Raw genomic sequence first — 27331 nt, 5'->3', positions numbered from 1 at the left:
CGTTCCGACTGAAGAATTCTGCTGTTGGCAGGGCGAAGCTCCCCGAGGATATGGTCTTTAGCCTCTGTGCTGGAAAGCGGTTTTAGATCGTCAGGCCGACTGACGCCATTTCCATTCAGAGTCAGACGGAGAACACGTTTAGGACCGTCTGTTGGGGGGGGGGGGGGCGGGATGCTTCTATCATCGAGAGCAGCTGATTCCTCACAGCAAAGCCGACACCTTGTTCACACGTTCCCGCTGAATTCTTCATAGGATCCCTACAGTGCAGAAGGAGGCCATTCGGCCCATCGAGTCTGCACCAACACTCTGAAAGAGCACCCCACCTAACCTGCACATCTTTGGACACTAAGGGACAATTTAGCGTGGCCAATCCACCTAACCTGCACATCTTTGGACACTAAGGGACAATTTAGCACGGCCAATCCACCTAACCTGCACATCTTTGGACACTAAGGGACAATTTAGCGTGGCCAATCCACCTAACCTGCACATCTTTGGACACTAAGGGACAATTTAGCGTGGCCAATCCACCTAACCTGCACATCTTTGGACACTAAGGGACAATTTAGCACTGCCAATCCGCCTAACCTGCACCTTTTTTGTACAGTGTGTGCAGGAGGGTTTCCTGACACAATATGTTGACAGGCCAACAAGAGGCGAGGCCACGTTGGATTTGGTTTTGTGTAATGAACCAGGCCAGGTGTTGGATTTGGAGGTAGGAGAGCACTTTGGGGACAGTGACCACAATTCGGTGACGTTTACGTTAATGGTGGAAAGGGATAAGCATACACCGCAGGGCAAGGGGGGAAGGGCAATTATGATGCCATTAGACGTGACTTGGGGGGGATAAGGTGGAGAAGTAGGCTGCAAGTGTTGGGCACACTGGATAAGTGGAGCTTGTTCAAGGATCAGCTACTGCGTGTTCTTGATAAGGATGTACCGGTCAGGCAAGGAGGAAGGCGTCGAGCGAGGGAACCGTGGTTTACCAAAGAAGTGGAATCTCTTGTTAAGAGGAAGAAGGAGGCCTATGTGAAGATGAGGTGTGAAGTTTCAGTTGGGGCGATGGATAGTTACAAGGTAGCGAGGAAGGATCTAAAGAGAGAGCTAAGACGAGCAAGGAGGGGACATGAGAAGTATTTGGCAGGTAGGATCAAGGAAAACCCAAAAGCTTTCTATAGGTATGTCAGGAATAAGCGAATGACTAGGGAAAGAGTAGGACCAGTCAAGGACAGGGATGGGAAGTTGTGTGTGGAGTCTGAAGAGATAGGCGAGATACTAAATGAATATTTTTCGTCAGTATTCACTCAGGAAAAAGATAATGTTGTGGAGGAGAATGCTGAGACCCAGGCTAATAGAATAGATGGCATTGAGGTACGTAGGGAAGAGGTGTTGGCATTTCTGGGCAGGCTGAAAATAGATAAGTCCCCGGGTCCTGATGAGATTTATCCTAGGATTCTCTGGGAGGCCAGGGAAGAGATTGCTGGACCTTTGGCGTTGATTTTTATGTCATCATTGGCTACAGGAATAGTGCCAGAGGACTGGAGGATAGCAAATGTGGTCCCTTTGTTCAAAAAGGGGAGCAGAGACAACCCCGGCAACTATAGACCGGTGAGCCTCATGTCTGTAGTGGGTAAAGTCTTGGAGGGGATTATAAGAGACAAGATTTATAATCATCTAGATAGGAATAATATGATCAGGGATAGTCAGCATGGCTTTGTGAAGGGTAGGTCATGCCTCACAAACCTTATCGAGTTCTTTGAGAAGGTGACTGAACAGGTAGACGAGGGTAGAGCAGTTGATGTGGTGTATATGGATTTCAGAAAAGCGTTTGATAAGGTTCCCCACGGTAGGCTATTGCAGAAAATACGGAGGCTGGGGATTGAGGGTGATTTAGAGATGTGAATCAGAAATTGGCTAGCTGAAAGAAGACAGAGGGTGGTGGTTGATGGGAAATGTTCAGAATGGAGTTCAGTTACAAGTGGAGTACCACAAGGATCTGTTCTGGGGCCGTTGCTGTTTGTCATTTTTATCAATGACCTAGAGGAAGGCGCAGAAGGGTGGGTGAGTAAATTTGCAGACGATACTAAAGTCGGTGGTGTTGTCGATAGTGTGGAAGGATGTAGCAGGTTACAGAGGGATATAGATAAGCTGCAGAGCTGGGTTGAGAGGTGGCAAATGGAATTTAATGTAGAGAAGTGTGAGAACAAAGAACAAAGAACAAAGAAATGTACAGCACAGGAACAGGCCCTTCGGCCCTCCAAGCCCGTGCCGACCATACTGCCCGACTAAACTACAATCTTCTACACTTCCTGGGTCCGTATCCTTCTATTCCCATCCTATTCATATATTTGTCAAGATGCCCCTTAAATGTCCCTATCGTCCCTGCCTCCACTACCTCCTCCGGTAGTGAGTTCCAGGCACCCACTACCCTCTGCGTAAAAAACTTGCCTCGTACATCTACTCTAAACTTTGCCCCTCTCACCTTAAACCTATGCCCCCTAGTAATTGACCCCTCTACCCTGGGGAAAAGCCTCTGACTATCCACTCTGTCTATGCCCCTCATAATTTTGTATACCTCTATCAGGTCGCCCCTCAACCTCCTTCGTTCCAGTGAGAACAAACCGAGTTTATTCAATCGCTCCTCATAGCTTATGCCCTCCATACCAGGCAACATTCTGGTAAATCTCTTCTGCACCCTCTCTAAAGCCTCCACATCCTTCTGGTAGTGTGGCGACCAGAATTGAACACTATACTCCAAGTGTGGCCTAACTAAGGTTCTATACAGCTGCAACATGACTTGCCAATTCTTATACTCAATGCCCCGGCCAATGAAGGCAAGCATGCCGTATGCCTTCTTGACTACCTTCTCCACCTGTGTAGCCCCTTTCAGTGATCTGTGGACCTGTACTCCTAGATCTCTTTGACTTTCAATACTCTTGAGGGTTTTACCATTCACTGTATATTCCCTACCTGCATTAGCCCTTCCAAAATGCATTACCTCACATTTGTCCAGGTTAAACTCCATCTGCCATCTCTCCGCCCAAGTCTCCAGACAATCTAAATCCTGCTGTATCCTCAGACAATCCTCATCGCTATCCGCAATTCCACCAACCTTTGTGTCGTCTGCAAACTTACTAATCAGACCAGTTACATTTTCCTCCAAATCATTTATATATACTACAAAGAGCAAAGGTCCCAGCACTGATCCCTGTGGAACACCACTGGTCACAGCCCTCCAATTAGAAAAGCATCCCTCCATTGCTACCCTCTGCCTTCTATGGCCTAGCCAGTTCTGTATCCACCTTGCCAGTTCACCCCTGATCCCGTGTGACTTCACCTTTTGTACTAGTCTACCATGAGGGACCTTGTCAAAGGCCTTACTGAAGTCCATATAGACAACATCTACTGCCCTACCTGCATAAATCATCTTAGTGACCTCCTCGAAAAACTCTATCAAGTTAGTGAGACACGACCTCCCCTTCACAAAACCGTGCTGCCTCTCACTAATACGTCCATTTGCTTCCAAATGGGAGTAGATCCTGTCTCGAAGAATTCTCTCCAGTAATTTCCCTACCACTGAAGTAAGGCTCACCGGCCTGTAGTTCCCGGGATTATCCCTGCCACCCTTCTTAAACAGAGGAACAACATTGGCTATTCTCCAGTCCTCCGGGACATCCCCTGAAGACAGCGAGGATCCAAAGATTTCTGTCAAGGCCTCAGCAATTTCCTCTCCAGCCTCCTTCAGTATTCTGGGGTAGATCCCATCCGGCCCTGGGGACTTATCTACCTTAATATTTTTTAAGACACCCAACACCTCGTCTTTTTGGATCACAATGTGACCCAGGCTATCTACACCCCCTTCTCCAGACTCAACATCTACCAATTCCTTCTCTTTGGTGAATACTGATGCAAAGTATTCATTTAGTACCTCGCCCATTTCCTCTGGCTCCACACATAGATTCCCTTGCCTATCCTTCAGTGGGCCAACCCTTTCCCTGGCTACCCTCTTGCTTTTTATGTAAGTGTAAAAAGCCTTGGGATTTTCCTTAACCCTATTTGCCAATGACTTTTCATGACCCCTTCTAGCCCTCCTGACTCCTTGCTTAAGTTCCTTCCTACTTTCCTTATATGCCACACAAGCTTCGTCTGTTCCCAGCCTTTTAGCCCTGACAAATGCCTCCTTTTTCTTTTTGACGAGGCCTACAATATCACTCGTCATCCAAGGTTCCCGAAAATTGCCGTATTTATCTTTCTTCCTCACAGGAACATGCCTGTCCTGTATTCCCTTCAACTGACACTTGAAAGCCTCCCACATGTCAGATGTTGATTTGCCCTCAAACATCCGCCCCCAATCTATGTTCTTCAGTTCTCGCCTAATATTGTTATAATTAGCCTTCCCCCAATTTAGCACATTCATCCTCGGACCACTCTTATCCTTGTCTACCAGTACTTTAAAACTTACTGAATTGTGGTCACTGTTACCAAAATGCTCCCCTACTAAAACATCTACCACCTGGCCGGGCTCATTCCCCAATACCAGGTCCAGTACCGCCCCTTCCCTAGTTGGACTGTCTACATATTGTTTTAAGAAGGCCTCCTGGATGCTCCTTACAAACTCCGCCCCGTCTAAGCCCCTGGCACTAAGTGAGTCCCAGTCAATATTGGGGAAGTTGAAGTCTCCCATCACCACAACCCTGTTGTTTTTACTCTTTTCCAAAATCTGTCTACCTATCTGCTCCTCTATCTCCCGCTGGCTGTTGGGAGGCCTGTAGTATACCCCCAACATTGTGACTGCACCCTTCTTATTCCTGATCTCTACCCATATAGCCTCACTGCCCTCTGAGGTGTCCTCTCGCTGTATAGCTGTGATACTCTCCTGAACAAGTAGCGCAACTCCGCCTCCCCTTTTACATCCCCCTCTATCCCGCCTGAAACATCTAAATCCTGGAACATTTAGCTGCCAATCCTGCCCTTCCCTCAACCAGGTCTCTGTAATGGCAACAACATCATAGTTCCAAGTAGTAATCCAAGCTCTAAGTTCATCTGCCTTACCCGTAATGCTCCTTGCATTAAAACATATGCACTTCAGGCCACCAGACCCGCTGTGTTCAGCAACTTCTCCCCGTCTGCTCTGCCTCAGAGCCACACTGTCCCTATTCCCTAGTTCTCCCTCAATGCTCTCACCTTCTGACCTATTGCTCCCGTGCCCACCCCCCTGCCATACTAGTTTAAACCCTCCCGTGTGACACTAGCAAATCTCGCGGCCAGGATATTTATGCCTCTCCGGTTTAGATGCAACCCGTCCATCTTATACAGGTCACACCTGCCCCGGAAGAGCTCCCAGTGGTCCAGATAACAGAAACCCTCCCTCCTACACCAGCTGTTTAGCCACGTGTTTGTCTGCTCTATCTTCCTATTTCTAGCCTCACTGGCACGTGGCACAGGGAGTAATCCCGAGATTACAACCCTCGAGGTCCTGTCTTTTAACTTTCTGAGGTTAATTCTGAGGTGATTAACTTTGGAAGGAATAACAGGAATGCGGAATATTTGGCTAATGGTAAAGTTCTTGGAAGTGTGGATGAGCAGAGGGATCTAGGTGTCCATGTACATAGATCCCTGAAAGTTGCCACCCAGGTTGATAGGGTTGTGAAGAAGGCCTATGGAGTGTTGGCCTTTATTGGTAGAGGGATTGAGTTCCGGAGTCAGGAGGTCATGTTGCAGCTGTACAGAACTCTGGTACGGCCGCATTTGGAGTATTGCGTACAGTTCTGGTCACCGCATTATAGGAAGGACGTGGAGGCTTTGGAGCGGGTGCAGAGGAGATTTACCAGGATGTTGCCTGGTATGGAGGGAAAATCTTATGAGGAAAGGCTGATGGACTTGAGGTTGTTTTCGTTGGAGAGAAGAAGGTTAAGAGGAGACTTAATAGAGGCATACAAAATGATCAGGGGGTTAGATAGGGTGGACAGTGAGAGCCTTCTCCCGCGGATGGAAATGGCTGGCACGAGGGGACATAGCTTTAAACTGAGGGGTAATAGATATAGGACAGAGGTCAGAGTTAGGTTCTTTACGCAAAGAGTAGTGAGGCCGTGGAATGCCCTACCTGCTACAGTAGTGAACTCGCCAACATTGAGGGCATTTAAAGGTTTATTGGATAAACATAGGGATGATAATGGCATAGTGTAGGTTAGATGGCTTTTGTTTCGGTGCAACATCGTGGGCCGAAGGGCCTGTACTGCGCTGTATCGTTCTATGTTCTATCTTTGGACACTAAGGGACAATTTAGCACGGCCAATCCACCTAACCTGCACACCTTTGGACACTAAGGGACAATTTAGCACGGCCAATCCACCTAACCTGCACACCTTTGGACACTAAGGGACAATTTATCACGGCCAATCCACTTAACCTGCACACCTTTGGACACTAAAGGACAATTTAGCACGGCCAATCCACTTAACCTGCACACCTTTGGACACTAAGGGACAATTTAGCACGGCCAATCCACCTAACCTGCACACCTTTGGACACTAAGGGACAATTTAGCACGGCCAATCCACTTAACCTGCACACCTTTGGACACTAAGGGACAATTTAGCACGGCCAATCCACTTAACCTGCACACCTTTGGACACTAAGGGACAATTTAGCACGGCCAATCCACCTAACCTGCACACCTTTGGACACTAAGGGACAATTTAGCACGGCCAATCCACCTAACCTGCACACCTTTGGACACTAAGGGACAATTTATCACGGCCAATCCACTTAACCTGCACACCTTTGGACACTAAAGGACAATTTAGCACGGCCAATCCACTTAACCTGCACACCTTTGGACACTAAGGGACAATTTAGCACGGCCAATCCACCTAACCTGCACACCTTTGGACACTAAGGGACAATTTAGCACGGCCAATCCACTTAACCTGCACACCTTTGGACACTAAGGGACAATTTAGCACGGCCAATCCACTTAACCTGCACACCTTTGGACACTAAGGGACAATTTAGCACGGCCAATCCACCTAACCTGCACACCTTTGGACACTAAGGGACAATTTAGCACGGCCAATCCACCTAACCTGCACATCTTTGGATACTAAGGGACAATTTAGCATGGCCAATCCACCTAACCTGCACATCTTTGGACACTAAGGGTCAATTTAGCACGGCCAATCCACCTAACCTGCACATCTTTGGACACGAAGGGACAATTTAGCACGGCCAATCCACCTAACCTGCACATCTTTGGACACTAGGGGGCAATTTAGCACGGCCAATCCACCTAACCTGCACATCTTTGGACACTAAGGGGCAATTTAGCATGGCCAATCCACCTAACCTGCACATCTTTGGACACTAGGGGGCAATTTAGCACGGCCAATCCACCTAACCTGCACATCTTTGGACACTAAGGGGTAATTTAGCATGGCCAATCCACCTAACCGACACATCTTTGGACACTAAGGGGTAATTTAGCACGGCCAATCCACCTGACCTGCACATCTTTGGACTGTGGTAGGAAACCGGAGCACCCGGAGGAAACCCACGCACACACGGGGAGAACGTGCAAACTCCACAGACAGTCACCCGAGGCCGGAATTGAACACGGGTCCCTGGCGGCGTGAGGCAGCGGTGCTAACCACAGTGCCACTCTGTAATTCACATGATCCAGTCACATCTGTTCATGAACGGTTCGCCGATTCATGCACAGATTGCACTGAGGGCTGCCCACCCCCTCAGCCCCATCCACCACTTCAACGTCACAGAGATCGAGGGCGGGAGCCAGACTAGGACCAGTGACCAGGTTCGGACAGAGAAAGCGTTCTGTTGGGAACAGAAGCATCAGGTGGTGAAAGAATGGAGGTGGTTGAGCGATTTGCCATCTCTGCCCATATTGAGGTGATCGCCAGCCAGTTGGGAATTTGGAAGAGCGGATGCGAGTGACTTCGGGAGTGCTATTTCTGGGGCAGGCACATAAGGAAGAGTTTTGCAACAGGAGGAATGAGGTGGGTGGTGCGAGATACATGGAGGTGGTTGGAGATGACATGATTTGTGATCGAGACAACGAGCGAGGTGCCGCTGTACGCAATTTGTGCAAAGTCTGAAATATTTAGTTACAAATAAAACAGTGAGTAAGTTTCAAAAGCAACGTCATAACTTGGAATGATTTCACTGTGCTGGATGTGGGCAACAGGGTAGCACAGTGGTTAGCACTGCTGCCTCACAGCTCCGGGGTCCCAGGTTCGATTCCGGCTTGGGTCACTGTCTGTGTGGAGTCTGCACGTTCTCCCCGTGTCTGCGTGGGTTCCTCCGGGTGCTCCGGTTTTCTCCCAGTCCAAAGATGTGCAGGTTAGGTGGATTGGCCAGGATAAATTGCACTTAGTGTCCAAAAAAGGTTAGGTGGGGTTGCTGGGATAGGTTGGGCTTGGGTGGGGGGCTACTTCCAAGGGCCGGTGCTGACTCGATAGGCCGAATGGCCTCCTTCTGCACTGTAAACTCTATGATTCGATGTGGTATTTCACTGAACTCTAACTTTGCCAATGCTTCGCTTTTTAAACTAGATACGAAACCGAGGCTGGGCATGCCCTGTGCTCAGACATCCGCACTGTTCTAGGTGCGGGAATCCTCACGGCCGCTCTGGGCCAGTGCAAGGCCCCTTACACTCCGCTCTGGGCCAGTGCAAGGTCCCTTACACTCCGCTCTGGGCCAGTGCAAGGCCCCTTACACTCCGCTCTGGGCCAGTGCAAGGCCCCTTACACTCCGCTCTGGGCCAGTGCAAGGTCCCTTACACTCCGCTCTGGACCAGTGCAAGGCCCCTTACACTCCGCTCTGGGCCAGCGCAAGGCCCCTTACACTCCACTCGGGCCACTGCAAGGCCCCTTACACTCCGCTCTGGGCCAGTGCAGGGCCCCTTACACTCCGCTCTGGGCCAGCGCAAGGCCCCTTACACTCCGCTCTGGGCCAGTGCAAGGCCCCATACACTCCGCTCTGGGCCAGTGCAAGGTACCTTACACTCCACTCGGGCCACTGCAAGGCCCCTTACACTCTGTTCTGGGCCAGTGCAAGGCCCCTTACACTCCGCTCTGGGCCAGTACAAGGTCCCTTACACTCCGCTCTGGGCCAGTGCAAGATACCTTACACTCCACTCGGGCCACTGCAAGGCCCCTTACACTCCGCTCTGGGCCAGTGCAAGGTCCCTTGCAGTCCACACAGCGGCCAGTGAAAGACCCTTCATACTGCACACAGTAGCCAGTGAAAGACCCCTCACACTGCACACAGCGGCCAGTGAAAGACCCCTCACACTGCACACAGCGGCGAGCGCAAGGCCCCTCGCACTGCACACAGCGGCCAGTGAAAGACCCCTCGCACTGCACACAGCGGCCAGTGAAAGACCCCTCGCACTGCTCACAGACGCCAGTGAAAGACCCCTCACACTGCACACAGTGAAAGACCCCTCGCACTGCACACAGTGGCCAGTGAAAGACTCCTCACACTGCACACAGTGGGCAGTGAAAGACTCCTCACACTGCACACAGTGGGCAGTGAAAGACCCCTCGCACTGCACACAGTGGGCAGTGAAAGACCCCTCGCACTGCACACAGCGGCCAGTGAAAGACTCCTCACACTGCACACAGGGGGCAATGGAAGACTCCTCACACTGCACACAGTGGGCAGTGAAAGACCCCTCGCACTGCACACAGTGGGCAGTGAAAGACCCCTCGCACTGCACACAGCGGCCAGTGAAAGACTCCTCACACTGCACACAGGGGGCATTGGAAGACCCTTCGCACTGCACACAGTGAAAGACCCCTCGCACCGCACACAGTGGCCAGTGAAAGACTCCTCACACTGCACACAGTGGGCAGTGAAAGACCCTTCGCACTGCATACAGTGAAAGACCCCTCGCACTGCACACAGTGGGCAGTGAAAGACCCTTCGCACTGCATACAGTGAAAGACCCCTCGCACTGCACACAGTGGGCAGTGAAAGACCCTTCGCACTGCACACAGTGAAAGACTCCTCACACTGCACACAGTGGGCAGTGAAAGACCCCTCGCACTGCACACAGTGGGCAGTGAAAGACCCCTCGCACTGCACACAGTGGGCAGTGAAAGACCCCTCACACTGCACACAGTGGGCAGTGAAAGACCCCTCGCACTGCACACAGTGGGCAGTGAAAGACCCTTCGCACTGCACACAGTGAAAGACCCCTCGCACTGCACACAGTGGGCAGTGAAAGACCCTTCGCACTGCACACAGTGAAAGACCCCTCGCACTGCACACAGTGAAAGACCCCTCGCACTGCACACAGTGGACAGTGAAAGACCCCTCGCACTGCACACAGTGGGCAGTGAAAGACCCCTCGCACTGCACACAGTGGGCAGTGAAAGACCCCTCGCACTGCACACAGTGGGCAGTGAAAGACCCCTCGCACTGCACACAGTGGGCAGTGAAAGACCCTTCGCACTGCACACAGTGAAAGACCCCTCGCACTGCACACAGTGGGCAGTGAAAGACCCTTCGCACTGCACACAGTGAAAGACTCCTCACACTGCACACAGTGGGCAGTGAAAGACCCTTCACACTGCACACAGTGAAAGACTCCTCACACTGCACACAGTGGCCAGTGAAAGACCCCTCGCACTGCACACAATGGGCAGTGAAAGACCCCTCGCACTGCACACAGTGGCCAGTGAAAGACCCCTCACACTGCACACAGTGAAAGACCCCTCGCACTGCACACAGCGGGCAGTGAAAGACCCCTCGCACAGCACACAGTGGCCAGTGAAAGACCCCTCGCACTGCTCACAGTGAAAGACCCCTCACACTGCTCACAGTGGCCAGTGAAAGACCCCTCGCACAGCACACAGTGGCCAGCGAAAGACCCCTCGCACTGCACACAGCAGCCAGTGAAAGACCCCTCGCACTGCACACAGTGGGCAGTGAAAGACCCCTCGCACTGCACACAGCAGCCAGTGAAAGACCCCTCGCACTGCACACAGTGGGCAGTGAAAGACCCCTTGCCAGTGCGTTACATCAGATTAGTCTGCCTTCCAGAAATAAACTTGTGGAAAGGTGGGATTGTATTCCTTTAGAGAACTGTATATCATGAATGCAGGAAATACTAACCCAGTGACCGCACCGCGCACAGCAGTTACAGAGACGCAAAGGAATCCCGGGCCAAGTTTTGTTCATGTACAGCACAGAACCGGACTGTTGGACTCCCAGGCCTGTACTGTTGTTGAAGCTCCAAAGAACAAAGAAAGAACAAAGAAATGTACAGCACAGGAACAGGCCCTTAGGCCCTCCAAGCCCGTGCCGACCATGCTGCCCGACTAAACTAAAATCTTCTGCACTTCCGGGGTCCGTATCCCTCTATTCCCATCCTATTCATGTATTTGTCAAGATTCCCCTTAAATGTCCCTATCGTCCCTGCTTCCACTACCTCCTCCGGTAGCGAGTTCCAGGCACCCACTACCCTCTGTGTAAAAAACTTGCCTCGTACATCTACTCTAAACCTTGCCCCTCGCACCTTAAACCTATGCCCCCTAGTAATTGACCCCTCTACCCTGGGGAAAAGCCTCTGACTATCCACTCTGTCTATGCCCCTCATAATTTTGTATACCTCTATCAGGTCGCCCCTCAACCTCCTTCGTTCCAGTGAGAACAAACCGAGTTTATTCAACCTCTCCTCATAGTTAATGCCCTCCATACCAGGCAACATTCTGGTAAATCTCTTCTGCACCCTCTCTAAAGCCGCCACATCCTTCTGGTAGTGTGGCGACCAGAATTGAACACTATTCTCCAAGTGTGGCCTAACTACGGTTATATACAGCTGCAACATGACTTGCCAATTCTTATACTCAATGCCCCGGCCAATGAAGGCAAGCATGCCCTATGCCTTCTTGACTACCTTCTCCACCTGTGTTGCCCCTTTCAGTGACCTGTGGGCCTGTACTCCTAGATCTCTGTGTCAATTCTTGAGCCCACTTGAGCCTTTTCCATCCATTCTCATCTTACTCCGTCAATAAATCCTTTGACCATAAGAACCATAAGAAATAGGAACAGGAGTGGGCCATGAGGGGCTGGTTTAGCACACTGGGCTAAATCGCTGGCTTTGGAAGCAGACCCAGGCAGGCCAGCAGCACGATTCAATTCCCGTAACAGCCTCCCCGAACAGGCGCCGGAATGTGGCGACTAGGGGCTTTTCACAGTAACTTCATTTGAAGCCTACTTGTGACAATAAGCGATTTTCATTTCATTTCATTTCATTGTCATTCGGCCCTTTGAGCCATTCAATAGGATCGTGGATGATCCAACAATCCTCAGGTCCACTTTCCTGCCCTTTCCCAGCAACAACCCTGGATTCCCTGACTGATCAAGAATCTATCTCAGCCACCAATATACACATGGGGCGGGATTCCCCCATGCCGCGCCGTATGGGGGAAATCGCCGTCCGCGCCATTTTTTCCCGCGGCGCCGGCTCTCCGAGGAGGGGCGAATCGGCGCCATTTGCGCCGGCGCGTTTGGCGCGCCGCCGGTCGCGGGCCGCTGTCCGTGGCCGGGCCGCCGATTCTCCGGCCTTGATGAGCTGAGCGGTCGAGCGGAAGTGGCAGTGTCCCGCCGGCCCCGTTCACACCTGCTCCCAGCCGGCGGGAACTCTGTGCGTAGGGTCGGCCTGCGGGGCGGGGGAAAGCGCTCCTGCACCGGAGGGGGGGGCGGCTCCGATGGGGTCTGGCCCGCGATCGGGGCCCACCGATCGGCGGGCCGGCCTCTCCAGCCCCGGCCCTATTGTATTACGCGGCCGGCCCCTGAGCCCCCGCTCCATGTTGGGTCGGGGCGGGCGCATTGAGGAAGTCCCCCGCGCATGCGCGAATTGGCGCGGCGCCCAGCTAGCACTGGGAAGGGAGGCTGCAGCGGCGTGAACGGCGGCGTTCACACTCTGCCTCCATTTCGGAGAATCCCGCCCATGGACTCTGCCACCCCCCCCCCCCCCCCCCCCCCCCACCCCCCACAGTGAACGATTCCGGCTTGGGTCACTGTCTGTGCGGAGTCTGCACATCCTCCCCGTGTGTGCGTGGGTTTCCTCCGGGTGCTCCGGTTTCCTCCCACAGTCCAAAGATGTGCAGGTTAGGTGGATTGGCCGTGATAAATTGCCCGTAGTGTCCAAAATTGCCCTTCGTGTTGGGTGGGGTGACTGGGTTATGGGGATAGGCTGGAGGTGTTGACCTTGGGTAGGGTGCTCTTTCCAAGACCCGGAGCACACTCAATGGGCCGAATGGCCTCCTTCTGCACTGTAAATTCTATGAACTCTATGAATGGGATGTGGGTGTCGCTGGTATGGCCAGCATTTATTGCCCATCCCTAATTGCCCTCGAACCGAACATTTTGGAAGGTCGTTAAGAGTCAAACGCGTTGCTGCCGGTCTGGGGCGACGTGCAGGCCAGGCCAGGTAAAGGTGGCCGATTTCCTTCCCATTGGTGAAGCCGATGGGACCACCATCCCCCCCCCCCCTCCCCCGCCTCACCGAACACTACTGTAAACGGGGATGCCACCGAGCAGCGACTGCACGCGGCCCCATCCGAACAAAGGCCTTGTTCCTCTGCATAAAGCCGGGTGCCTGAAGTTAAGTACAGGTTGTTGTAGTGTTAGGTGTAATTTAGCTTGTAGTGTTTTATGTTGCATGTCGAAGTAATTCTTGTGCGTAAATAAACTATCATTGAACTTGAACTAATTAATTGGTTGTTGGGTCTTTGATCGATATCCGGCTAAACCTTGTGGTGGTATCATTTGATATCTGGCGACTCTGAAAAGCAATATCATCATTAATAGCTGTCATATCAGTATCCAGTTAAAAAGAGCAACATTGTTGGTGTCTCCGGTGCGAATTGGCAACACCGGGAACTCCACCGGCTGGCCTGAACATTGAGGTCAGGAGGGAAACGGCCCTTAGGGGGGTCAATAATCGGCCACTCAGGGTCCACAAATGGGCCAAGGGCAGGCGGTCAGCCCAAGGCCTTGCCCGGCACAGCGCCAAATCGCTGTGAGGACGCGGGAAAGCACGCCTGTGCTGTTTCATGTTTCCCCCCCCCCCACCCCACCACACACACACACACAAGCTACAAACCTGCCGAGAGGGGAGCCATAATGTAAGAGAACACACGACCCGCAGCTCGGGGTCAGTCTAGTGTCGGACAGAGACGTGTGCATGAGCAAGCATGGAGGCAGCTCCCAGCGTGAACCCTTTACTATCTATGTGTGTGTGTACAGGTTTCCTGCAGCACAGAAATAAGTACCATTAACCTCCTGAAGACTGAGAACACTGCACTGAGACCCACCAAATGGTAACCAACGCATCCTGATCGGATCATAATTCTGCCCAGAACACACTGTCCGCTCTTGTGTTCTCAGTGCAGTGGATCAGAGGCAGAACCCGAGAGCAGTCTGCAAACATGAAGGGGCTGCAATTCGCACACAGGTTTCTCAGAGAGTTTTGAATCAATTAAATGGAAAGAGTTGACCTTTAACAGTCACGGGAATCGCTAAGCACTGCTTCCCAGAGGACTTCTATACATCATTGCTTTTTTGATACCCAAAAGAAAGGCTGAACATTTGTGCACCTGGATGTCTGATAATGTTAACAATATAGTCCATCTTTAACACGATGAAAGATCCATGCGCTAATTCATTCAGGTGCCAAGCTCTTCCCCGCTTCCCGCAGACGCACGCGGCATCTCACGTCTCCGCACCGACACTCCTTCCAGGAAGGGATGTCATGGAGAAGTTGAGGGGGAGGGGTCATTAATGGGGATTTGAAAACCCAGAGGCCGAGCCCCAGGTTCAATCCGCCCCCCTCCAACCTCCAGACTCGTGCGTGGAGAACTTTCAACTCTCCGTCGACGCCAATCACTGCGCCGCACGCGGGGTGGCGAATGGAGGGATACTCGCGTTTCAATGCGGTTTCCCACCAGTCACCAGTCCAGAAGAGTCACGCAATTGGGGACGGGCAAACAAGGCGCAGGGATATACTCAACGAACGAGAGGGGGTAAGGGCATGTTCACCGTAAGACCATGCGACCATAAGGCATAGGAGCAGAATTAGGCCACTCGGCCCATCGAGTCTGCTACGCCATTCAATCATGGCTGATATTTTCTCACCCCCATTCTCCTGCCTTCTCCCCATAACCCCTGATCCCCGTATTAATCAAGAACCTATCAAACTCTGTGTTAAAGACACTCAGTGATTTGGCCTCCACAGCCTTTTGTGGCAAAGAGTTCCACAGATTCACCCCCCTCTGGCGAAATAAATTCCTCCTCATCTCTGTTTTAAAGGATCGTCCCTTTAGTCTGAGATGGTGTCCTCTGCTTCTAGTTTCTCCTACAAGTGGAAACATCCTCTCCACGTCCACTCTATCCAGGCCTCGCAGTATCCTGTATGTTTCAATAAGATCCCCCTCATCCTTCTAAACTCCAACGAGTACGGACCCAGAATCCTCAACCGTTCCGTATACGACAAGCTCTTCATTCCAGGGATCATTCTTGTGAACCTCCTCTGGACCCTTTCCAAGGCCCCAGCGCATCCTTCCTTAGATATGGGGCCCAAAACTGCTCACAATGCTCCAAATGGGGTCCGAGCAGGGCCTTATACAGCCTCAGAAGTACCTCCCTTGTCTTGTATTCTAGCTCTCTTCATGGCTCGCTAAAGGTGACATGACAGGTGGGCAAGGTGATAATGTGGAACATTTTCCTTTATTGGGCAAGGGATTGAATACAACAATAAGGGTACAATGCTGGATCTGTAAAAAGCACCACGAAAAGGGCTACAGCTGGAGCTTCCTGTACCGTTCTGGTTATATTACAGGGAGGACACAGTCTCTCTGGAGACAGAGCGCAGAGGGGAGGCACAGTAACACAGTGGTTAGCACAGTTATTTCACAGCGCCAGGGTCCCAGGTTCGATTCCTGGCTTGGGTCACTGTCTGTGCGGAGTCTGCACGTTCTCCCCCGTGTCTGCGTGGGTTTCCTCCGGGCGCTCCGGTTTCCTCCCACAAGTCCCGAAAGACATTCCGAATTCTCCCTCCGTGTACCCGAACAGGCGCCGGAATGTGGCGACGAGGGGATTTTCACAGTAACTTCATTGCGGTGTTAATGTAAGCCTACTTGTGACACTAATAAAGGGAAGAGATGGTCGAGTGAGGGAACCATGGTTGACAAGAGAGGTTGAATGTCTTGTTAAGAGGAAAAAGGAGACTTATGTAAGGCTGAGGAAACAGGGCATTGGAGGGATACAAGATAGCCAGGAGGGAACTGAAGAAAGGGATTAGGAGAGCTAAGAGAGGGCATGAACAATCTTTGGCGGGTAGGATCAAGGAAAACCCCAAGGCCTTTTACACATATGTGAGAAATATGAGAATGACTAGAGCGAGGGTAGGTCCGATCAAGGACAGTAGCGGGAGATTGTGTATTGAGTCTGAAGAGATAGGAGAGGTCTTGAACGAGTACTTTCCTTCTGTATTTACAAATGAGAGGGGCGATATTGTTGGAGAGGACAGTGTGAAACAGACTGGTAAGCTCGAGGAAATACTTGTTAGGAAGGAAGATGTGTTGGGCATTTTGAAAAACTTGAGGATAGACAAGTCCCCCGGGCCTGACGGGATATATCCAAGGATTCTATGGGAAGCAAGAGATGAAATTGCAGAGCCGTTGGCAATGATCTTTTCGTCCTCACTGTCAACAGGGGTGGTACCAGGGGATTGGAGAGTGGCGAATGTCGTGCCCCTGTTCAAAAAAGGGACTAGGGATAACCCTGGGAATTACAGGCCAGTTAGTCTTACTTCGGTGGTAGGCAAAGTAATGGAAAGGGTACTGAAGGATAGGATTTCTGAGCATCTGGAAAGACACTGCTTGATTAGGGATAGTCAGCATGGATTTGTGAGGGGTAGGTCTTGCCTTACAAATCTTATTGAATTCTTTGAGGAGGTGACCAAGCATGTGGATGAAGGTAAAGCAGTGGATGTAGTGTACATGGATTTTAGTAAGGCATTTGATAAGGTTCCCCATGGTAGGCTTCTGCAGAAAGTAAGGAGGCATGTGATAGTGGGAAATTTGGCCAGTTGGATAACAAACTGGCTAACCGATAGAAGTCAGAGAGTGGTGGTGGATGGCAAATATTCAGCCTGGATCCCAGTTACCAGTGGCGTACCGCAGGGATCAGTTCTGGGTCCTCTGCTGTTTGTGATTTTCATTAATGACTTGGATGAGGGAGTTGAAGGGTGGGTCAGTAAATTTGCAGACGATACGAAGATTGGTGGAGTTGTGGATAGTAAGGAGGGCTGTTGTCGGCTGCAAAGAGACATAGATAGGATGCAGAGCTGGGCTGAGAAGTGGTAGATGGAGTTTAACCCTGAAAAGTGTGAGGTTGTCCATTTTGGAAGGACAAATATGAATGCGGAATACAGGGTTAACGGTAGAGTTCTTGGCAATGTGGAGGAGCAGAGAGATCTTGGGGTCTACGTTCATACATCTTTGAAAGTTGCCACTCAAGTGGATAGAGCTGTGAAGAAGGCCTATGGTGTGCTCGCGTTCATTAACAGAGGGATTGAATTTAAGAGCCGTAAGGTGATGATGCAGCTGTACAAAACTTTGGTAAGGCCACATTTGGAGTATTGTGTACAGTTCTGGTCACCTCATTTTAGGAAGGATGTGGAAGCTTTGGAAAAGGTGCAAAGAAGATTTGCCAGGATGTTACCTGGAATGGAGAGTAGGTCTTACGAGGAAAGGTTGAGGGTGCTAGGCCTTTTCTCATTAGAACGGAGAAGGATGAGGGGCGACTTGATAGAGGTTTATAAGATGATTAGGGGAATAGATAGAGTAGACAGTCAGAGACTTTTTCCCCGGGTGGAACAAACCATTACAAGGGGACATAAATTTAAGGTGAAAGGTGGAAGATATAGGAGGGATATCAGAGGTAGGTTCTTCACCCAGAGAGTAGTGGGGCCATGGAATGCACTGCCTGTGGAAGTAGTTGAGTCGGAAACATTAGGGACCTTCAAGCAGCTGTTGGATAGGTACATGGATTACGGTAAAATGATATAGAGTAGATTTATTTGTTCTTAAGGGCAGCACGGTAGCATTGTGGATAGCACAATTGCTTCACAGCTCCAGGGTCCCAGGTTCGATTCCGGCTTGGGTCACTGTCTGTGCGGACTCTGCACATTCTCCCCGTGTCTGCGTAGGTTTCCTCCGGGTGCTCCGGTTTCCTCCCACAGTCCAAAGATGTGCGGGTTAGGTGAATTGGCCAATGATAAATTGCCCTTAAAGTCCAAAATTGCCCTTGGTGTTGGGTGGAGGTGTTGAGTTTGGGTAGGGTGCTCTTTCCAAGAGCCGGTGCAGACTCAAAGGGCCGAATGGCCTCCTTCTGCGCTGTAAATTCAATGATAATCTATGATAAATCTAGGACAAAGGTTCGGCACAACATCGTGGGCCGAAGGGCCTGTATTTTTCTATGTTCTATATTATTATCATTATTAGGAGAGTCACAAGAATGTTGCTAGGATTTGAAAATGGCAGTTCTGAGGAGAAGTTGGACATGCGAGGGCTGTTTTCCTCGGAACAGAGGAGGCGAAGGAGTGACCTTACTGAGGTGCTCATAAATATGACGGGCCGTGATGGGGTTTACAGGAAACACTCATTTCCACCCCCCCCCCAAAGGAGGGGTAGATTACCAGGAGATCAGAGGTGATTGGTCGAAGGGTTCGAGGGGAACACGAGGAAAAGCTTTTTCACCCCGAGGGTGGGAGGGAATTCAGGGCCCCGAAGTTGGTGGTTGAAGCTGAAACGCTCAACTCATTTAAAAAGGTAGGTCGTTCACCGGGCCCACATGACGGTGGCCCGGATGAGTAAATTCTTTGGACTGGAGGACAGGTGCGCCAGATGTTCGGGAGGACCAGCGAACCATGTCCACATGTTCTGGGCATGTCCAAAACTCAGGGGGTACAGGCAGGGATTCGCGGGCATTATGTCCCGGGTACTGAAAACAAGGGTGGCGATGAGTCCGGAGGTGGCAATTTGTGGGGTTTCGGAGGACCCGGGAGTCCAGGAGGAGAGAGGGGCCGACGTTCTGCCCTTTGCTTCCCTGGTAGCCCGGCGACGAATACTGCTGGCGTGGAGGGACTCAAAGCCCCCGAAGTCGGAGGCCTGGCTATCGGGCATGGCGAGCTTTCTCGGTCTGGAGAAGATTAAGTTCGCCCTGAGAGGGTCACTGTCAGGGTTCGCCCGGGGCTGGCAACCGTTCATCGACTTCTTCGCGGAAACGTAACCGTCTGCAGGGGGGGGGGGGGGGGGGGGGGGGGGGGGGAAGCGGGAAGGGGGGTAAGGTAACGTAGATTAGGGGGTTAATTAGGCGGGTCCTTGTGGGATGGGAGCTGGCTTTGGCACTATGTTAATTGTTCTTTGCACACTGTTCTGTACTGTTGCTGTTTACCAAGCCAAAAATGCCTCAATAAAATTGTTCATTAAAAAAAAAACTCTCTTAAAAAGGTACCTGGCCCTGCATCTGAAGCGTTGGAACCTGCGAGGCTATGGAGCGGGTTCGGGAAAGTGGGATTAAAATGAGCGGCTAGTTCCTGATTCTGGCCGACAGGCCCACGATGGGTCGAATGGCCTCAGTTTTGCTTCGTAAACTTCCCATGATTCCAATAACACAGACCTATTGCAGTTTTCTTTCTCGCTGTGATGTTGATGGAAGGATAAATATTGCTCAGGGCACCGGGGGGAGTTCCTTTGCTCTTCTTCAAGATGAAATATTCCTCAGGGCACCGGGGGCCCCAGTTTTATGGTTTAATATTTTATTTGTTCGTCATTTAAGGGATGTGGGCGTCGCTCGCCGGGCCCCGCGTTTGTTGCCCATCCCTAATTGCTCCTCGAGAAGATGGTGGGTGAGCCGCCATCTTGAACCCCTGCAGTCCCGTGTGGTGTAGGTACACCCACTGTGCTGTTAGGGAGGGAGTTCCAGGATTTTGACCCCAGCGACAGTGAAGGAACGGCCGATATATTTCCATTACGATCAGCCATGATCAAAATGAATGGCGGAGTAGGCTCGAAGGGCCGAATGGCCTACTCCTGCTTCTACTTCCTGTGTATTTCCTGGACAGTGAGAGCTTTTTTCCTCGGATGGTGATGTCTAGCACGAGGGGGACATAGCTTTAAATTGAGAGTAGTAAGGGCGTGGAATGCCCTGCCTGCAACAGCAGTGGACTCGCCAACACTAAGGGCATTCAAATGGTCATTGGATAGACATATGGACGATAAGGGAATAGTGTAGATGGGCTTTAGAGTGGTTTCACAGGTCGGCGCAACATCGAGGGCCGAAGGGCCTGTACTGCGCTGTAATGTTCCATGTTCTATGTATGTTTCTTTGAGGAATGCCGGTGAGAAGTCCAATAAAAAGAGAGAGAAAATGAGAGAGGAAAGAAAAGGGAGAGAGAGAGAAAGAGGGCAGAAAGAGAGTGAGAAAGGCAGAAAGAGAGCGAGAGAGGGAGAAAGAAACTGAGAGAGGGAGAAAGAGAAAGAAAGAGTGGGATAGCAATAGAGTGCGACGGAGAGAGCAAGAAAGAGAAAGGAAGAAGGAGAGAAAGAAATAGAGTGGGAAAAAAAGTTGCAGAGAGAAAGAGGGGGTGAGCGAGAGGGAGATGCGAAAGAGAGTGAGAGGGAAAGAGAGTGAGAAAGAGAGAGATAGGGGAGAGGGGAGAGAGGGGAAGAGAGAGAAAGAGAGGGGGAGAGCAATAAAGACAGTGTGAGAGGGAGAGGGGGGAGAGAGAGAGAGAGAGAGAGGGAGGGGAGGAAGACAGCGAGAGAAGTAAAGAGAGCAAGGAGAAAGATACGGCAGGCAGATAGCAAGAGAGGAGAAAGAAAGTGAAAGAACGAGGAGAACGTGAGCCATAAAGAGAAAGGAAGAAACAGAGAGCGAGAAAGAAATAGAGAGGGGGAAGTGTTACAGAAAGACGGGGTGAGAGAGAGAAAGAGGGGTGGCACGGTAGCACAGTGGTTAGCACAGTTGCTTCACAGCACCAGGGTCCCAGGTTCGATTCCCCACTGGGACACTGTCTGTGCGGAGTCTGCACGTTCTCCCCGTGTCTGCGTGGGTTTCCTCCGGGTGCTCCGGTTTCCGCCCACAGTCCAAAGATGTGTCGGTTAGGTGGATTGGCTGTGCTAAATTGCCCTTCATGTCCAAAAAAAAGGTTGGGTGGGGTTAGAGTTACGGGGAAGGGGTGGAGGCATGGGCTTAAGTGGGGTGCTCTTTCCAAGGGCCGGTGCAGACTCGATGGGCCGTAAGGCCTCCTTCTGTACTGTAAATCCGATGAAAGAGAGAATGATGTAGCGAGAAAGAGAGAGAAGACAAAGAGAGCGAGCGGGAGAGTGAGAAAGAGGGCGAGAGAGAGAATGAGAGAGGAAAGAGGATAAGAAAGATGAAGAGAGGGTGAGAGAAGGCAACAAAAAGTAGAGAGAAAGAGAGAGAAGAAATAGAGCGAGAGGGAGAGAAAGAGAGCAGGAGAGTGAGAGTGAGTGAGAGTATGAGATAGAGAGAAAGACAGAGAGGGGAGAGGAAAGAAAAAGGGAGAAATAGAGGGAAGAAATAGAGAGGGGGAGAGAGTTCCAGAGAGAAAGAGGGGGTGAGAGAGAGAATAGAAATATATCGAGAGGGAAATAAAGAGGGAGAAAGAGAAATCAATTGAGGTGGAAGAAGAAAAAGAGGGTGAAGAGGAGAAAGAGCGAGAGCTAGAGAGAGGGTGAGAGAGACGGAGAGAGGGGGAGAGAGGGAGTTACAGAGAAAAAGACGGGGTGAGGGAGTGAGGGGTGAGACAGAAGAGAAAGCGAGTGTGAGGGAAAGAGAGAGAGAGAAAGAAAGAAAAAAGGAGGGATGAGAAAGTGCAAGAAAGGAAAAGGAGGAAGATAGAGCGAGAGAAGGAAAAGGGGGGTTGAGAGAAAGAGAGGGGAGAGAGAGGAGAAAGAGAGCGAGGGATGGAGAAAGGAAACAGAGCAAAAGAGTGAGAGAGAGGAGAAAGAGAGAAGGAAAGAGAGAGGGAGAACGAGAGTTACGGAGAGAAAGAGGGGGTGGGAGAGAGAAAGAGGGGTAAGAGAAAGAAAGATGGGGTGAGAGAGAGCGTGAGAGAAAGAGAGAGGGAGAGAGAGAGAGAGAGAAAGAGAGAGGGAGAGGGAGAAAGAGGGGAGGGAGAAAGAGTGGAGAGAGAAAGAGGGGAGGGAGAGAGCGAAAGGAGAAAGAGAGTGAGGGAGAACTGGGAAAGAAGTCACTGGTAAGAACCACAGGAGAGAGGAGCATAGAAAGAGGCCCCAAGCAGTAAAAGTGATGCGATTAATTGACAGGCTTCATCTAGTGAGGGCTCTGGAGAAGCTCGGGAGAGCTGCAAAGGCAGCAGAATATTGGTGATCTCATGTTACGGATCTTTCTGTCACAGGTAACACTCTGGCCCAGTGCTGTGCTGCTCTGCACAGTGAAGAGCTGGAGGTGTGCCTGTGACTTGGTGCTGGAGTGCAGACCCAGGAATCCATAGACCCGGGAAGATGAGATCAAAACCCTCAAGAGGCAAACAAACTACAGGGAGAAGTCCAAGACGGAACGGGTTTGTGTGACACACAGCGAACGCAGACGTCTGGGAGGCTGCTGAAAAATCCATGGGATCCGTCTTGGTCGCATTTGCTATTTAATGTGTAATGTAATAATATTGATAATCTTTTCTTGTCACAAGTATGGAGTTACTGTGAAAAGCCCCTCGTCGCCACATTCCGGCGCTTTGTTCGGGTAAGCTGGTACGGGAATTGAACCCGCGTTGCTGGCCTGGTTCTGCATTACAAAACAGCTGTCTAGCCCACTGAGCTAAACCAGACCACAGTTTTCCAGTTCATTCAAATCTACCTGAATAACGTGCGAGTGCAAGTTGGACACGGCAAATTATTTCATCTCTTTGACCTTGCAGAGGAAAGTTTTCTTCATCAAAAGGCGTGGAATCTTGTGACTTTATTTTCTTAGTAAGCACTTTGGACATCCAACTTTGTCTCCTTCAAACAACAGGTTACCGGCCCGTAACGGGATCGTACCAAAAACTATAGGGTCTGCTCCAGGGTCATAGTAACAGGTGGCCCAGTGGGGGAGGGGGGTGGAGGGTGTTTTGCACTGGGACAGAAAGTGTCAGGGATATATACTTACTCTGTCAAGACCGAGACATTGACGTAGAATTTACAGTGCAGACCGAGGCCATTCGGCCCTTCGGGTCTGCACCGGGCCTTGGGAAGAGTGCCCCACTTAAGCCCACTCCTCCGCCCCATCCCCGTAACCCAGCAACCCCGCCCAACACCTGTGGACACTAATGGCAATTTATCATGGCCAATCCACCTAACCTGCACATCTTTGGACTATGGGAGGAAACCGGAGCACCCGGAGGAAACCCACGCACACACGGGGGAGAAGGTGCAGACTCCGCGGCAGACGGTGACCCGAGAATCGAACCCGGGACCCTAGGGCTGCGAAGCGGCAGTGCTAGCCAATGTGCCGCCCCGGTGCCAGCCTCGCCTACATCTCTCTTCGCACCTCTTGTGTGGTGAGGAGGGCGGTGCCACCTTCTCCAATCTCCCCATCACGAGGCAAACTGCAGACCGGGCCGTCAAACGGGGGGGGGGGGGGGAAGAAACGCGCACAGCTATCAGGCAGGCAGCTCCATTCACCGACAGTCGAACAGTGTGCAGCTGCCTTCATTTCCAAAGCAGAAAGAAGGCAGCAGCGGGTGAAGAGCACAGAACATAATTGAATGTTCAGCACTTCAATTCAGTGTGTCGGGGGCGGGGGGAGAGAAAAAATATTTTGTGTTTACATGCCTCTGTTTTGCCCGCCAGCAACATCCCATCCTTCAAAGAACAGCACAAAAGAACCAGGTACAACGGCGGCAGGATCACATGGTATAATATGTATGAATTTCCCAGGAGATGCGAGCAGGAGTTGACTGTGCTCGTGTAGCTACACTGTGATCACAGAACCTATTCCCTCAAGTGGCTCGTGGTGATTCAATCAACTCATTAACTCCACCTAAAATGCCCGCAGATTCTCCCATTATCATTAATTAGCCATGAACCACTTACTCAGTGATTTCTTCAGTGACGGTATGCTCCACTTGAAGCCTGGAGTTGACCTCGATGAAGAAGTACTTGTCGTGCTTGTCGATCAGAAATTCCACCGTGCCGGCATTTTCGTAGCCCACCTGGAGGTTGTTGAAGGAGAGAAATTCAGTTCAGTCCGATGCACAGGAATAGATTGTTCCGACCCTCGGGCCAGTACCATCCCCCCCCCATTTAGGTGTGACCTCCCCCACCCGCACCGCCGCCGTTCACCCCGAACCCATGCCCACCCGCAGTGCCGAGCAAGCAAGGGAGCTCCAGGGTTTCGGCCCAGCGGGGGAACGGCCGATACATTTCCGAGTCGGGACGGCGAGCGGTTTGGAGAGGGACCTTGCAGGTGGTGGTGTTCCCCATGTGCCTGCTGCCCTCGTCCTTCTCGATGGTAGAAGTCACGGTAGCACAGTGGTTAGCACCATTGCTTCACAGCGCCAGTCTGTGCGGAGTCTGCACGTTCTCCCCCCCCGCCTGCGTGGGTTTCCTCCGGGTGCTCCGGTTTCCTCCCACAAGTCCCGAAAGACGTGCTCGCTGGGTGAATTGGACATTTGGGGCAGCACGGTAGCACAGTGGTTAGCACAATTGCTTCACAGCTCCAGGGTCCCAGGTTCGATTCCGGCTTGGGTCACTGTCTGTGCGGAGTCTGCACGTCCTCCCCGTGTCTGCGTGGGTTTCCTCCGGGTGCTCCGGTTTCCTCCCACAGTCCAAAGATGTGCAGGTTAGGTGGATTGGCCAATGATAAATTGCCCTTATTGTCCAAAATTGCCCTTGGTGTTGGGTGCAGGTGTTGAGTTTGGGTAGGGTGCTCTTTCCAGGAGCCGGTGCAGACTCAAAGGGCCGAATGGCCTCCTTCTGCACTGTAAATTCAATGATAATCTATGATTAATCTAGGACAAAGGTTCGGCACAACATCGTGGGCCGAAGGGCCTGTTCTGTGCTGTATGTTCTATGTTCTATATTCTGAATTCTCCCTCTGTGTACCCGAACAGGCGCCGGAGTGTGGCGACTAGGGGCTTTTCACAATAACTTCATTACAGTGTTAATGTGGGCCTACTTGTGACACTAATAAAGATTATTATTAAGTCACCAGTTTGGAAAATGCTGTCTTGGGTGCTCTCAAACTATCCCAAAACCGTTGCAAGTTTTGCCGCTGTTGTCACGCAGGAAACGTGGCTATCGTTTCGACCTTCAAAGCAAACATTTTGATGATGTTGTTCGAGAGATAAGTATTTTCCCCAGAATACCAGGGGCGAAGATACCTTCTAGAACATAGAACGATACAGCGCAGTACAGGCCCTTCGGCCCACGATGTTGCACCAAAACAAAAGCCATCTAACCTACACTATGCCATTATCATCCATATGCTTATCCAATAAACTTTTAAATGCCCTCAATGTTGGCGAGTTCACTACTGTTGCAGGTAGGGCATTCCACGGCCTCACCACTCTTTGCGTAAAGAACCTACCTCTGACCTCTGTCCTATATCTATTACCCCTCAGTTTAAAGCTATGTCCTCTCGTGCTAGCCATTTCCATCCGCGGGAGAAGGCTCTCACTGTCCACCCTATCTAACCCCCTGATCATTTTGTATGCCTCTATTAAGTTTAAATTAACCTTCTTCTCTCTAACGAAAACAACCTCAAGTCCATCAGCCTTTCCTCATAAGATTTTCCCTCCATACCAAGCAGCATCCTGGTAAATCGCCTCTGCACCCGCTCCAAAGCTTCCACGTCCTTCCTATAATGCGGTGACCAGAACTGTACGCAATACTCCAAATGCGGCCGTACCAGAGTTCTGTACATCTGCAACATGACCTCCCGACTCCGGAACTCAATCCCCCTACCAATAAAGGCCAACACTCCATAGGCCTTCTTCACAACCCTATCAACCTGGGTGGCAACTTTCAGGGATCTATGTACATGGACACCTAGATCCCTCTGCTCTTCCAATAAGGCCTGTATGTTCTATGTCGGATCGTTTACATCCATCAGGGGCAAATGCACTGTTGCCAAGTTGGCTGACAACAGACAAATAGGCAGGAAGCTAAGTGGTGAGGATGACACAAGAGTCTGCACAAGTTATATAGACAAGTCTGGCGGGGGGAGGGCAAAAACGTGGCAGATGGAATATAATGCAGGAAAATGTGAAGTTACGCACTTTGGTAGGAAGAATAAAGAAGCTGAGCATTATTTAAATGGAGAGAGACTGCAGAAAGTTGCAGTGTAGAGGGATTTGGAGGACAAAAATCACAAAAAGTGAGCACGCAAGAACAGCGGGTAATAGGGAAGGTGTTATACCCGCACGAGACCTACAGGCTCGGGCGGATTAGTCTCCCGTGAGTCTCATTGAGTTCGGGCTTCCCTGCTGAGAGGTAGGGGTCCCATCAACAGAGCGAAGGACACTGTGTATAAAAGATCGGCCCTAGTGGGAGCCCAGCAGAGAAGTCCCGACCGGGACTTGTGCACATCGTGTAGTTACTTATATAATAAATAATCAGTTTCTTTACGCGTCCCGTGTGGACTCTTCTGTGGACACAATAGAAGACAAATGGAATTTGGCCTTTATTTCAAAGGGATGGAGTATAAAAATAGGGAAGCTTGTTAAAGCTATGCAAGGTACGAGTTGGAGCACACCTAGAATATTGTGAATAGGTTTGGTCCCCTTATTGAAGGGGAGGTCAAAGTAAAGTTGTCATAGTTCCTGATGATGATAGGCTGCTTTCCCCTTTGAGAGGGGGAGCTGACTGTGGCAACTGAACCGGAGGGTCACCACACCTCAGGCGAGGGTCAAGGTTGAGAATAGCCGCGTGAATAACCTCAGCCGGTACGGGAATTGAACCCGCGCCTTTGGTTTCGCTCTGCATCGCGAACCAGGCCGCCCGTGAACTTAGCTAAACCGGCCCCGCCAGGGTAGATATACTAACATTGATCGATCCCGGGTCTGGAGGGACTTTCTCATGAGGGGAGGTGGAGTAGGCCGGGGCCTGTACTCATTGGGAGTTTAGAAGAATGAGAGGCGACCTTATTGAGACATATCGGATTCTCGGGGGGGGGTAGTAGTCACCACTGTTGTATTATATTGTATATATGGGTATTACGGTAAGGCCCCTGTACTACAGGTACGGGGGTAGATCCCTGCCTGCTGGCT

The 27331-nt window shown here is 51.1% G+C and overlaps 1 protein-coding gene across 5 annotated transcripts in view; it reads right to left on the bottom strand.

Annotated features, from left to right (window-relative positions):
- LOC140399972 (pyruvate carboxylase, mitochondrial-like) overlaps positions 1-27331 on the bottom strand; it is a 445397-nt gene that overhangs the window by 250665 nt on the left and 167401 nt on the right. For all 5 annotated transcript variants that reach the window (XM_072489467.1, XM_072489471.1, XM_072489470.1 and 2 more), the window contains one exon: positions 24156-24274. In XM_072489467.1, coding sequence (XP_072345568.1) covers positions 24156-24274 — 119 coding nt within the window. The remainder of the gene's footprint in view (positions 1-24155; positions 24275-27331) is intronic.

The sequence above is a fragment of the Scyliorhinus torazame genome, chromosome 24, assembly GCF_047496885.1.
Source record: "Scyliorhinus torazame isolate Kashiwa2021f chromosome 24, sScyTor2.1, whole genome shotgun sequence".
In the NCBI taxonomy this organism is placed as follows: Eukaryota; Metazoa; Chordata; class Chondrichthyes; order Carcharhiniformes; family Scyliorhinidae; genus Scyliorhinus; species Scyliorhinus torazame.
The sequence above is the reverse complement of the archived record's forward strand: the minus strand, read 5'-3'. Positions and strand labels throughout refer to the sequence as shown.